At 44.6% G+C, this 14,931-nt stretch overlaps 1 protein-coding gene across 3 annotated transcripts in view; it reads left to right on the top strand.

Annotated features, from left to right (window-relative positions):
• The first annotated feature begins 2,054 nt into the window (after nucleotides 1-2,054).
• The window catches only part of AR (androgen receptor), a 121,469-nt gene continuing 108,592 nt past the window's right edge, over nucleotides 2,055-14,931 (top strand). For all 3 annotated transcript variants that reach the window (XM_050964638.1, XM_050964639.1, XM_050964640.1), the window contains exon 1: nucleotides 2,055-4,292. In XM_050964638.1, coding sequence (XP_050820595.1) covers nucleotides 3,067-4,292 — 1,226 coding nt within the window. In that variant the 5' untranslated portion in view covers nucleotides 2,055-3,066. The remainder of the gene's footprint in view (nucleotides 4,293-14,931) is intronic.

Consider the following 14,931-nt stretch of genomic DNA (forward strand, 5'->3'; position numbering starts at 1 on the left):
CGGGAGGGGCGTAATGACATAACGAAAAGAAAATCAATAAAAACAAGGAGCAATCACCCATCCCAGCCCTTCATCACCCGATGCAACAGGAGGCACAACATTATGTCCCTCCTCACCTTTCCCCGAGTATTTGTTTGATGCTTCCCTTAAATCAATGTGTTGTGTAGCATCCCTGGGATTGTTCACAGCCAGCCGCTGGTGCCTGACTAGAATGCAGCAGGCCCCGAAAACCACCCGCGTACGGATGCCAGAACCTGGCCTTTGAGTGGGAAATCTGACACGTGGACAGCTGCCGGTTTTCTGAGCGAAGTGTAGAAAAGCAGGGCAGTAAAAGTATGTACTTAAGCCAGTGGTGGGCAACTTGCTGCCCGCCCGTCGCTAGACAGTTTGTTGACACTGACCGCCCGCAGGCACGGTCAGCATGTCCCTGCACCTAGGTTAGGGAGATATTGAGGGCGCAGAAAGCACATCGCCAACTCTCATGTGTATCTATTTGATGGCTACCCTCTATTCCTTGTAAATATGCTTTTAAAAATCCGAACGTGATTCTTCCCTGACCGATTCTCTTCCCACCTCCCAGTTTGGCACGTATTGTTACGTGTCACTCCGCTCCCTGTGTTTCTGAAGGAGCTGAAATTAACAATGACCCTTTTTGCGTAGCTTCACTGAATACCTTTCGGTTATCATGTCATTGGGGAGATGCACAACGTCGGGCATGATGCCCACAGGGAAACCAGCTACTCGTGACCTGAAACCAGAGGCGCAAACATTCGTTCTTCGTGCGCCCCACACAAATGGTGGTTATTGTTTGGGGGGGGGCCTGTACAGACTAGTGGATTATAAAAGACATGCTTATTGTCTGGACCAAAGTATCTCTTCCATTTTCAGATGATGGCAAGACAACTTCTCTGCTACTCGATATCTGTATGATACTCAGCTTTCTTAGCTGTAAATCGAAACGTGTGTAGATTCACCGGGCAGAAAGGCAACTTAATTATTACAGCTGGTGGGAAAATTTCAGAGAATATAAATCTTCAGTGAAAAACGAAAATGAGGATTTTCATGAACATGGCTCCCCCACCCCACACCGCTTTCCATCTAGCTCAGCGAATTATTACCTTAAGGGATGGGTCACGCAGATCAGAGAAAAGGAGCTAATTCCCCGTGGGTATCCGAAATGTATCAGGATGAGGATTTGCTGCAGGCTGGAGCTTGCACCCTATTTACGTGCTTGTTGTTCTTCCCCATGCCCTGGAAATAAGGCCTCTTCTCCTTCTTACAGCTTTTCTGATACACTGCTGACAGGAGAATGCATTTGTCTACATGCTAGAAAGAGTGGAACCTGCATTTATGTTTTACATGTAATTGGGCATGATTTAGTGGACGAGCCAATATAGTGTAGACGCAAATCTCTGAGGCGATGTAAACATAGGTGCTTCTGTACGGGTATCTATATGTGGGTGCATCTCATGTACTGTAATTTCATGCACCTTTGTACCCAGCATACGCGCTCCATTTATTCTAAACTGCACAGCCCTATTCTCTGTCTCTCTCTCTGTGTATGTGTACATGTGTATGTATACACACACACATACATATATTACTGTTCATAGGTATTGCGCATGTGGTTTAGTATGTGCTGTGCATTTATGCTGTGCGAGCCTATGACTGCGTGTATTTGCACTTGTGTGCTTTCGTGTATGCGTGTGCAATGAGCGAGCCCCGTGTATGAATGTGTGTGATGCAGGCACGTGTACTTTAGTGTGTGTGTGTGTGTACACAATGCAAGAGTCCTCCTGCTAAAGGCGAGCCTCAGTATATATATGTGTACGTGGCATACGTTCGCACCAGCATGGTAAAGTACCGCTGGGTGATCTCGGTGGATTTTATTACGAGCCTCTTTTGATTGACGCCCCTCCTGCTTCTCTTCAGCCCGAAGGTCTCTGCCAATTCCGCTCAACACTCGCCGGCTCTGCTGGCTGAGGAGCCAGACAGAGAGCAGCGGGACGGATTCGAGTAAGCAAAACTCCCAGCACCAGTTCGGTGCGCAGCACTCGCGGCTGATCTCTTGGACTCTGCGGCGCACGCAGCTCTTCCCACAGCCCCTGGGAAACGCTCTGCAAGAGCAGCGCGCCGCGGCGGGGCTGAGCAGCAGCTCAGCTACGGGGCGAAGAGAAAGCAGCCGAAGTTGCTGCAAAGAGCCCCGGGAGCCATCTGCTGCGCGCGGAGCCTGCTGCAAGGGATTGCTCGGGGAGACGCGCTTTCCCTTTCCCCAGGACTTGTTGCTTCACCCGAGACCTAGCTCTGCGGCGGCCCTTTGAAGTCTGGACAATTTGGGCTCTGGGTTGCTAATAACCTCTCCGAATTTGCTGCCCCTCTCCCCGCCGCCGATCCTGGTGCAGCCTCGCTGGGACGCCGTGTAAATATTTTTGCAGCCGTGAGACGATTTGTAGGCTGTGATCCAGCTGAGCGCTAAGCGGCGCCCGCAGACTTCGGGGGAAGAAGGAGGTCAAGGGCCGCTCGGGACTGGAGCTGCGGCTGTGGCCTCCGTGTGTGTGTTTAGTGGCTATTTGGCTTTAACCTCAGGTCACCCTGTTTGCTCGGTTGCATTCCCTCCCTCTGGCTGAGAGGAGAGACGTCAACTGCAGCCGCAGCAGCGTTTTGTAAAAAGGCGCCGCGCTCCTCCCTGCTAAAAGTTACCGGCTTAATTATTGCAAAGCCCCGGGACCTCCTTTGCGGCGTAGGCCGGTCTCCCTTCCCCCCACTCTTCTGCCTCTCTCCAGGTCACAGATCAAAAGAGTAACGAGCAGCCCCCAGCTCCAGCGGTCGGAAGGGTCCTATCTCGGCGGCACCTGCTAGTGCCAGGGTTTCCCTCCCCACCCCCAGCGAGCGCGTGGTGCCCGCAGCGAGTAGGAAACCATGGGATTCGCTGGCCAGAGCCCGTGTTAGACCCGAGCCAGCGAGCTGCACGAGAGGGGACAGGACCGCAAAAGGCTCGTTCTCCGCTCGCTGCTTGCACTCGATCCCAGCGCTCCCGGCGGACTGCCCCGCGGACCCCCTCCGGGCATGGAGGTGCAAGTTGGACTTGCCGGCGTGTATGCCCGGCCGGCGGGCAAGACGTTCCGGGGAGCGTTCCAGAGCCTGTTCCAGAGCGTCCGCGAGGTGTTCCAGAGCCCGAGCGCCGGCCCGCCGAGAGAGGAGCCGGGCACCAGCCCCCAACCTTCCTCCTCCGCCCAGTGCCAACCCGATGCCCGCCTGCAGCAGCAGAGCCCCCGGCAGCAGCAGCCGGGCTCCCCCGCGTACCTGGCTCTGGAGGAGCAGCCCCAGGGCCAGTGCGCCCCGGCGGCCAAGGGGCTGCAGCCTGAGGACGGGGGCCCGGCTGTCACCCCCTCCTCGACCCTGTCCCTAATGGGCTCCGCTTTTCAGGGCTGTTCCGGGGACCTCAAGGACATCCTGGGCGAAGCGGGCGCCCTGCAGCTCCTGCAGCCGGAGGCCCAGGCCCGGGGCAGCCGCGGCGAGGTGGCTGGGGCCAAGGAGGACTTCCTGGGGGACAGCGCCAAGGAGCTGTGCAAAGCCGTGTCCGCCTCTATGGGCCTGGGGGTGGAAGCGCTGGAGACGCCCGGCGAGCTCCTGCCCCGGGAGGACTGCATGTTCGCCCTGCAGGGCGGGCACTCCCGGGCTGCAGCGGGCGCCCAGCTCGGGGACTGCAAGAACCCAGCGGGGGCTGCGCTCCTGGAAGAGCCGGGCATCAGCCCGGCCTCCTTCAAAGGGCACTCAGCCGCGGGCAGCGGCCCCGGGCCAGGCGAGAACGTCCTGGCCATAGACGTGCCCCACAGCCTGTCCCCGTACAAGGGCTCCCCGGGCTTGGAGGAGCCCGCTGCTTTCCAGGGTCGCGATTATTACAACTTCCAGCTGGCGCTCGCCCCCCACGCCCGCATCAAGCTGGAGAACCCCCTGGACTACGGGCCCGGCACCGCCTGGACTGCCCAGTGCAGGTATGGGGGGGACATGGCCAGCCTGGCGCCCCATTGCCCTGCCTCGGGCCCAGCCTGGCACTCGTTCTTCGCAGAGGAGGGGCAGCTCTACGGCCCATGTGCAGAGGCAGCTGCTGGCCCTTTCGGCTGCGGACGAAGCCAGGGGCCACCGGGGCAAGAAGTAAGCGACTTCCCATCCGACGTGTGGTACCCAGGAGGGATGGTGAGCAGGATGCCCTATGCTGCTGCCTCCGGTTGCATCAAGAGCGAACTCACCCCTTGGATGGAGGGTTATGCCGGGACCTTTGGGGAAATGCGGTACGTACCCACAGGCACTTGCAGATGAGGGACCCCCCTGCCCTGCCTTGCCCTGCCCTGCCCTGTCAGCATCTTCCCGGAAAAGTCACTCGAGCAAAACTACCTTGTGCATCGGAAGCCCGTACTAAACACTAGTGAATATAGGTTACTGTGACAGCAGCGAGCAGACTGTCCCAAAGGGCACTGCTAGGGGAATAGACAGCACGCAGGTGCAAATAATATACTAGGTGCCCTGGCTATTTAAGCAAGAAGTTACAGATAAAAGTTAGTGAACATTTTTCTCCCTGCATTTATGAAGTGCTGGTTCCCTCTAAAAAGCCCAGAGCAAGTTCTTAGGAGAGAGGGCTACAGCTGTTCAGTCTGAATTATGAAGTGGATTCAGATAATCGAGCACAAAGTATATGGAAGGAGTTTCCTCTTTAAAAGGTGATGGTTCGCATTCAGTGCTTACTCTAGATCATAACAACTCATAATCTCAATACACAATTTAATTTGGCTGCCTACATGGAGTAATAGCTTTGTGGTTTTGTTTTTGTTTTACTCTGATTAATGTTATAGCGCTGCTCCTTGTCACTCATTAGGGGAGATTGTACCTGCATTGCTGTTCTAAAAATCACTGCACCATAAGATGATATAACTATCCATACTTCTTTTATTACTTTCTTTTAAATTAGTTATGTATCTGTTTCCAGAGCACTAACAGGCTGGCACACCCAGGTCAGTGCATTTTTAGTATAGAACCCTATTGAATGTCAGACTTTAAAAAAATCTCTGATCACCGGTCTTCTTTCTGAGTAGAACCTGAGACTAATCACAGCACCGGAAGAAGTTAAACTAAGTAAATTTGCTCTCATAATAATGCTTACTTCAGATTTAAACTCTGTGTTTTAATGTAGTTAGAGGTGCAATTACTTAAGATTGCATGCAAGAGTACTCTATATCCTCTGGGGAGCCTTTTTAAACAAACAAAAGAAATCTGAAGAGAGTTTTAATATATTTTGCAAGAAGGAATTGAGAGTAGTTCCCCCTCATCGTGTCACTAGATCCGTTAAATCTAGCCCAAAGTAGGAAGTAAACCACTCTGCCTGAAGTAGATCAAAATAACCCTGAAGCCGTGGGCACCTCAGTGCATTGTTAGTTATGGCAAAAAAATTCAGTACCTGACGCTATCACTACAATTAGGGATATAAACCAATGGTGCCTGGAAGGCTGAGGGACTAATAATGGGCTATGCTGCATTTTTACATCTCAATGGCTAGTTCAAATCTATCTCTGGTCACTTAGTGTTTGAGACACTGTGTAAATGAGTTGGTGATCTCAGTCCAAGTACTCAGTGACAGGTTTCAAATGGGCATGGGCAGCTCTAGACATTTCGCCGCCCCAAGCATGGCGGCATGCCGCTGGCGGCGCTCTGCCGGTCGCTGGTCCCACGGCTCCGGTGGACCCTCTGCAGGCAGGCCGCCAAAGGTGGCCTGCCTGCCGCCCTCCCGGCAACCAGCAGAGCGCTCCCCGCGGCATACTGCCCCAAGCACATGCTTGGCGTGCTGGGCCTGGAGCCGCCCCTGCATATGGGCAAATAAAGCAGTAGGTAATCTTTTTGGATCAGCATTTTGCAGAAGAGGCATACTTGTCTCTGCTTGTGCTGTACCTGCTTTGTTGATAAAAAGACAGCTTTGTTTTCTTGAGCAATACAGCAGCTATCATGAGCACTACATATATCAAAATGTTTTAAATAAAAAATAAGGATGTGACAAAAATGGGGAAAAGCGAGGGAATGTTAACATGAGTCTGACTTACACAGATAGTGCCAATAGGGTGAGTTAAGTACAGAGTATTCTTTGGGAGCGTGATGCAGCCCCCACCAGAGTCAGTGCGAAGTAACTGGAGCTGAATGAGGGCCTTAAATTTTTACTTGTCATAGCTTATGTCAGTTGATGGAGTGACTTTGAAGTTATGGGGGCCACTTCTGCTGACTTCTTACTCAACATTTGTTGTCCTTGCTCACAATATAACCACACATGGCACATGATTAAAGAATAGTCGCATGAAGGTATAGGGGCTTGGGTCAGGGTTTTTTAAAATGTAATTACTTCAGGTAATATTTCTCAGAACCATATAGTATGTGTAATTATTTAAATTGCATCTGACAGTGAATGACACTAATGGGACTTATATGCCACTTTGTGTTCGGTTTTAATTTAACTGTGTTTGAGTGAAGAGCAATGAGGTTTCTGTGTGGCGCTGCTAATATTGCGCAGTTCAGACCTGCCAAGGTTATTTATCATCTAGATGAGATTCTCTATTACTATTATAACTTACTGCCTATTGATTGCAGTGTGCAGTTGCCTTTAATTTACTTGTGGATATGAACAGATAACAGATGAATGGACAATCATTGTTGTGACAGAGGCTGTGATTTATATACCAGTTTCTTAGACAATAGCCCAAGTGATGGCAGAGAGTCAGAGGAGTGTTGTATCAAAGTTCTTTCCCTCAGTTCCCTCCAGTGAGCAAGTCTCTCTCTAATGATCACACTTGGCACTTTTACAGCACTTTATGTTTCCAAAGCAAGATTCATCACTAGCTGACTAGGCTCGCAACCTGCCTGGTATTGCACAGAGTTCTGTAGAATGGATTTCACAGGGAGCCTCTTCTCTCACCCTGAGGTCCCGACAAGATATTCTCCTTGCAGTCTCTTTGGTGCTAGGTGAGGGACTCAGCTAATGTGCCCAAGGAGAAGTAGTCATCCATTCTGGGGACATGGGTATAGAGAGACCAAATGTCTTGATTTTATAGGGACAATCCTGATATTTGGGGCTTTTTCTTACATAGGTGCCTGTTACCCCTCATCCTCTGTCCCGATTTTTCACACTTGCTGTCTGGTCACCCTACATGGGTGGAGTCCCAGATCCTCCTACATTCACGCTGTGGTCAACAGCAGATGCTGAGGTGGGTTGAGTCTTCCTAAAGGAGTAGTAATAAGTGTTTTGGAATGCTTTGCTATCAGCCTTCTTCCCCTGAGCCAGTCTGTCTTGTGCCATCAGGCTGGACCTTCATCCATTCACTCCACTGTTACTGGTCTCCTTCTCTCTTCTTGTCCCCAGTTCTCTTTGGATTTGTGCCTTCATTTTTAAATTTTTAATCTTTTTATTCTACTCCTTGATGTTAAAACATGAGCACATTTTCCCCTTTGCTTCTTAGCAGGTTATAAATTTATTTCTGTTATATCATATCTGTGTCACGCTTTTCAATTTATTTTATTCGTGATACCAAACTAGGTTATTTCAGCTCTAAAACATCTGGGAGGGCTTGGATGGCTTAAGAGATTGCTGATGGAATGCAGGGGGTCTTTCTCCTGTGCATCGTGTCATTGTTTTGAATCTTGCACATTGACTGGTACCGTCTGATGGCTGCTCAGTCACTTCTGTGAACTTAGTTGGTTCCCGTGATGCTGGGATATCCACCTATAAAAACCACCCTCACCATTTGCCCCCCTTATTGGCTGTCTCTGGGGACAGGACAAGGAGTGAGTGAGCAAAGGAGGGGAACTATTGTACTTGTTCCAAAGGGTTGGTCCCTCTAGGTTGAGATTAACGCTGCCTGTGCTGTATCACTTACGTAAAAAAGAATATTTCAGTTTGCTGGACTCACAGTAGTACATTAAATTCACTAAAACATTAAAAAGGCAAAACAAAAAATATTAATCCATTTAGATTGCTCTTGAGGCTTTTCACACGCTGCTCGTAATTGCTCCAGAATCATTTGCTTATAAGCGGTAAATTCATCTAAATCTTTGTTATTCTGTGGATTAATAGCTTTTTCTTATAACGGTGTTTCATTTGCTGAGGAATTATTTACAGCATTTGAGGTGACAATGGAGGTTTTCTAAATTAAGAAAGGGTTTGCTAGAAAAAATATTAATAAGACAGAAAGTTCACAAACCAAAAGACATGACTTGAAAATTAGAAACTAAGAATAAGTAACGGATTTGGGCAGATTTATTTCACACAAAAATAATAAACACCTGGAATTAGTCACTAGTCAGGTGATGGAAGAAAAGACTATAAGTAAACTGAAGGGATAATTGACTCAGAAACATCTACCTGTGCATATAGCTAGTCTTTGTAATCACATTTCCTATCACTATCGCTTCGCTCCTTTTTCTCATCCCATCCATTTGTTTCTGAGGTACGCTCACTTGTCATATCCTCTTTTAAATTAAATTGCAATCTGTTCAGGGCAGAGACTCTTTTATCAGCATAGCATCTGGCATAATGGCACTGTAATCTTACGTGGAGCCTGTGGGTGCTATTGTAATACAAATGGTAAATTATTATTATAATAATTATTGTTACACGTGGAGGAGATTGAGGTATTTGGTAATAAAATCAGAAAGGTGTTAGTAAGATCAACCAAAAAAGAGGCGAGCATATTGAGCCAGATGGTTTTTCCATGTTCCTAAACTCTTTTACGTTAACAGTAATCAGTATTCCACTCTATGTGCGGGTGAGACGGTGAAGGAAGATTATTTTAGAATTCACAGAGCCCAATCCTGCACCTGTTCAGTAGCAACATTCCTATGAACTTTCATGGGAGCACGATCAACCCCCTGTTTTTCTAACATGACCTTTTTGCTCAAGCAAATGGTAATATTATGTAAATATTTCTTTTGAAGAGAAGTGGCGCATGGAAGAATGCTGTTTCTGAAACCTGCCATTCTAGCCAGCTTTCTCATACGATCTCAAAGTCCACAGTTATTAAAAGAGATTTCATGTACAGCGAATTCCAGGTAATTGTTGAAATCACTGATGTGCTAAATCCTGTCTTTCATTACAGAAAAATAAAATCCCTCCTTACCACCTTCTTTTAACCCCCTCCCCCCTTTTTTTGTTTAAAAACTATGAGGCAGATTCTGCCCTCATCTACACCCGGAAACCCAATAGATATTTGTCCTTGTAAGAAAGAAGGCTGTCATTTTGCAGCACTGTCAAAGTATCTGGTTTATTTGATTACACCTGGGGGGACAGATCCAGAAGGTCTTGCTTAGTGTTTTCTTAGGAAGGAGAACACTAACTTCAAAGACAGTTGGTGCGTGAGAAAAAAATGCAGTTTTTAAGGTGCTCGGAATTCAGCGCTTAATTATCAGTTTTCATCTCCTTTCAGAACACTGAAGTGGTTTCAGTTCAGTGATGTCTGACTGACTGTTCGGTAATAAATCTGAGCTCTTGGTTGCTTCTGCAGCTTTAAAAATACAGTATTGCATGTTTGAAAAATTTTCCCAAACACTTCTGAAGGTTAAGCCTAGGGTTCTCTTTTCCCCGGACCACTAGTGACCAATGAGTTTAATGGTCCCTGCTTAGTTCACAGGGGAGTTTATGCACCTTTTCATGTTACAGAACCAGTTTTGTGCCACTGTCAGCTTCTGCTTAGGATAATGCTAAGGTCTTAAATAATAGGGGATACTTATCAGGATTTAAAGCACTGGCATAGCTTTTGGATAGGACGAAGTTTGCCCAGGGCCTACCTGCATTATCCCTAGCTCTGGCGAGTGCCTGCAAACTATCGCTTCCGTGAGCACTAAATAGATATTTTTCTTTTTTCTTTTTTTTTTATTTAGCGGAGAAGATTGGGAGGCCAGGAGAAGTCAGTACTGATAATGATGGTTCCCGGGACTTGCTTTGATAATGATGGTTATTGAATTCTGTAGGGTCTGTTATTTTCTGCCAGCAGTTTGCTTCTTTAAAAAATGTAACAAAAGATAGCTGAACAAATCGTTTCATGGCATAATAGGCCAGTGGGCTACCAAAGGGCAAGTTTTGGTAGTTGATATATTGATTAGATTGGATCAGAATAATCCCTGCTGTAATTCACCCATTATCCTCAGCAGAGTTATTCCATGGATGAATTTACCCCATTTTCAAGTATAATAATAATACCTGGGCAGATTTTGGTTTTGTCTCTAGCACTTTGAGCCTGATCCAAAGCCGGTTTGAGTTACTGGAAGAACTCACATTGACTTCAGTGGACATTAGATCAGGCCCTTAGTTCAAAGTTTGTAGCGCTGCAGTTTTCACAATAACACTATGTTCAGGTCTTCTGCAGCCAAGCCTTATGTCCTGAGCTGCCAGACTAATATTTTCTTTGCCCTGTAAAATGACAGCAGTCCTAAACCTGGCTAAGACACTGATGCCTTCTGGAGCCTTGGGCAAGACCCTTCCCTACCTAGTGCCTGAGGCACTGTGTTTGCAAACCAGTTAAATGCAAAAAAGGAAAAATCACCAGCCTTGCTATGAGATTAATGCTGGCTCTGAACTGAGTTTTCCTTAGCACTTAGTAATAATTAGAAAGGGGCTTTCACATGTTCTCTACTAATAGCCATGAAAATATTTTTTTAAGCACAGGGTGGAAGGAGTAGATGACAGCCGTGTTGTATATTTAAATAACTGTTCAGTCATTTTAAGTGTAAACTGGCATGTCGCTGGCCAGACACTCATCTCGTCTCTCAGGGATGAGTTAATAAATTATGAAATCAATCTGGTCACCATGTAGGGTAGGGAACTAAACCAGGTGACACTTTAAAGGTCTCCTATAAACCTGCTCTCTTTAGCCCTAGCTCCTCATGATTCGGGGCCTGCCTGGTAGGCTCTTGCTGTTGTACTCAGGGCCGGTAGTGAGACTCCTTATTCCCATGTCTGTTTGATGGGTTAGAGTGGAAGATGCAAGGCTGGCTGTTTACTTAGTTCCCTGCTGAGTTGGTTGATTTGAGTTAATTGTGTTTTGTGTGTTTCTTTTATTCTGTGTTTTGGATATGTTTATTTGGTTTTGTTCTCATTGTTAATTTAAATTTGGTCTCCTAAATTCAGCTGACAGCAGTTATAAAGTAGCAGCAGTTTCCCCGCTGCCATTATTTAAGGATGGCTCATGTGATTTATAGCAGGTATACAGATAAAATTTCAATTCAGGCATCTAACCTCCAGATTATACAAGCCCTCTGGTGCTCAGTACCTTGCAGGAGACACTCAGAACTTTGCAGGATAGTGTTGCTATGTTGCTACAGCAGCAGGGCCCATAAAATTAATAACGTAAATCATTTGAGTCCTCTTCTGTTTATGAACTTGTTCATGATTTTCAGAGAAGACTGGTGTTGGAATTAAGTAGACTGTCATTGTGCTGGCAGTATTCACAGTTGTAGGTTTTTTCCTCTGCTATTAAAAAGGCTCTCAGGGCTGTAGTGATAAGTGAAGGAAAAGTATTTGCTTCCAGTGTTTATGATTGTCCACCTCCCTCCACCTATCATGTAAATATTTTGATCATGTGATTTCAGTTGTTACCAAAAACTGAAATAAATAAATGATACTTACCATGAAATGATAAATATTTATTTCTGTCTTTGTTTCCGTGTAGTACTTCTGAAGTTGCTAGTATAGAAATCTACAGTTAGGGAGGGTAGATGCATCAGGGTATAAACCAATGTGATGTAGAGCTTTGTTCATTCATAGATTTAGAACCACTGTGCCTGCTGTGCTTAGAATCCCACGGTGTAATTCAAAACAAAACATCTGTTTGATCTTTCACCAGATGCACCAGAAAAACATTCAAGGCAACATAGTCTGAGTCACCCTTTGAATTTCTGAAATCTGACAACTGCAAGAAATTTATTCTAAACACTTATACCTGACATGTAAAATGGACAAGCCATTTTGAGTTTCCTCTTAAACCCAGTATGTAACAAAAGGGTAATCTATACCCAAAGCATTTAGGATAGAAAGCAGTGGCTGGGAATTCACAAAGACATCAGAGAAATAATGTGTAATAGCACTAAAGAAGTCTGATCCATTTTAGCTATAGTAGCATTGGGTATGAGAATTCTGTCTTGTATTAGCTGGTATCTTTATATAGATAATAGTAAACAAATAGGTTGTGACAGCTATTCCCAGCGTGTACAGTTTTACATCTTTTCATGATCTATGCTTATGGTATTCTTAGGGCATTCCTCTACTACAGAACTAAGGACTGTGCTTTGTGTTGCACAGCTCAGCTAGTCTTTGCCTTGTCATAAATCTTCCGTTTGCATATTATAGGAACCGCCAACAAGGGTGGGAGGTATTAAGCATAGACCATTAGAAAATATGCAAAGGATTTGTTGCTTTTGGTTGAAGGTTAGAGAGTCCTCCTTAGTGTTCTCTCTTAAGATGGTGGTGGTGGTGGAAGGAGGCGGAACAGTGAAAGAGGAGGGTGATACTTGACCAAAGATATATTTTAAATAAAATCAGAGTATGTTTTGTAACAGAGAAGGAGGAAATTGTAACTTTGTATATTGGTAGACTTCAAACAAAAAGATATTTTAATAACAGGTTTGTGTTTTCATACAACTCCAGTGAGCTAACACCTTCTTGGGATTGTGACACCGACTCCGCAAAGGCAACAGTAATCAGCTCCACTTAAACTGGCTTTTTGAGCTCACTTTACAATCACACAGGAGGCATGTTATCCTTGGAAGTAACTCTGACACCACTGAAGTGGGGAGGGTCTAAGAGGATTGTCATATTACCTGATAAAGAGAATAGGGGTCAGTTTGGGATATTGATGTCTCCATGTAATAATAGTAAGGGGAGAGAGAGGGCAACTCAGACAGAAGCAGAGAGAAATGCTGAGATGTTTATGGATTTTTTTCTCCCTCACACAGGGAGAGGAGAACATACCCACAATTTCTGAAGTTTTTATGTCAAGATTTATATTTGGAGTGGTTACTGTGGTAATGATGGAAAGAGTGGGAAGTCTTTGCTTCTACTTTACTTCTTAAATGCATTGTGGTAAATCTAGAAGAATGATAACTATTTACAACCAGTGCTTCGTTGTGAGCTGCAGCAGATATTAAAACTAGTTGGTTCAGGTGAGTGCAGTAGTAAAAACTAGAGCTGGTTGGATTTGAATTCCTGTTCTGCAGAAAATTCTGAAGTTTGAAAAAAAATTATTACAAATCACAATAAAAACTTTTGAAATTTCCTGCAGAACATGATTCCAAAGTTTCACTTAAAAATTAAAACAATTTTTTGTCAACCTGAACTGAAATCTTTTGTTTTGATGAGGTCAAAATAATTTCATTTTGATAAATTTTAAATGAAGCATTAACATTATTAACTTAAGTTTTAAGTTATAATATAAAAGTCAACATGACATAATATAGGCAAAGCATTTTGCCTCTTATATTATAAAATGTATGTCAATTGTATATTTCTAATTTATTCTCTTTTCTTTTATAAATTAGTTTTAAAATTGGCATTCTAATTGGTAAGTGTTATTCTAATTGGTAATTGCTATTTTCATTGGTTTGGTATTTGGTACTTGGTGTGCTCATTGGTAATTGCTACTCTGGTCATGGGTAAATTTTATAATTGGTAAATGGCCTGGTAATTGATATTTTTATTATATAAATTACAATAGGAAACTAAAATAAAAAAATTTGGATGCTGTTGAATCAGTATTTTCTGAAAGTAAGCTTTTCCATTGTAAAATGTTCATTCCACTTTAGTGAAAACTGGTTGTTCCTTAGAGCCATTCTGATAGCTCCCAAGGAACTGTATAGTAGATGCATGACTCTGACCAAACATTGCAAATATGCATAAGGAGTTACAGTCACTTCTCTGCTGACCACACAAGAGCTATGGGCTTAAGTGGCATTGAAGTAATGTATACTCCCCCAAAACATCCACAAAGCCACCTCATTGTCCTTCATATCACTCCTTTAACTTCTCCTTTGCCATGAGGACTACAAACTTGACAATGCTTAGGCCACTGGTCTGCTGAGATTGCTGCCTATCATACTTACTAATATTGTTTCATTGTTTCTTTTTGTCCCCCTCTTCCCCCTCCCCCCCGGTAGCTTTCCATATGTTCCTTTTGTCTCTGTCTCTAGTCTTATACTTAGCTGGTAAGCTTTTGTCTTTCCTTCTGTATTTGTTCAGCACCTAGCACAATGCAGTCCTAGTCCATGATTGAGACTCCTAGGTGTCATGGCAGTACAAATAAATAGTAATTAATAGGGCTGTCAATGAATTGCAGTGAACTCACACAATTAACTAAAAAAAACCAATCATGATAAAAAATTAATTATGTTTAATCAGTTTTAATTGCACTGCTAAACAATAGAATACCAATTGAAATGGATGAAATATTTTTGGATGTTTTTCTGCATTTTCAAATATGTTGATTTCAATTGCAACACAGAATACAAAGTTTACAGTGCTCACTTTATATTACTATTTTGATTACCAAATATTTGCACAGTAAAAATAGCAAAGAAATAGTATTTTTAAATTCACATCATACAAGTACTGTACTGCCGTGCAATCTCTTTATGCTGAAATTGCAATTTACAAATGTAGATTTTTTTAAACATAACTGCACTCAAACAAAACAGTGTAAAACTTTAGAGCTTACAAGTCCACTCAGGCCTACTTCTTGCAGAGCCAATCTCTAAGACATACAAGTTTGTTTACATTTATGGGAGATAATGCTGCCCGCTTCTTGTTTACAATGTCACCTGAAAATGAGAACAAGCATTCGCATGGCAATTTTGTAGCAGGCATTGCAAGGTATTTGTGTGCCAGATATGCAAAACATTTGTATGCCCCTTCAT

Source organism: Gopherus flavomarginatus, chromosome 8 (genome assembly GCF_025201925.1).
Source record: "Gopherus flavomarginatus isolate rGopFla2 chromosome 8, rGopFla2.mat.asm, whole genome shotgun sequence".
Lineage (NCBI taxonomy): Eukaryota > Metazoa > Chordata > Testudines > Testudinidae > Gopherus > Gopherus flavomarginatus.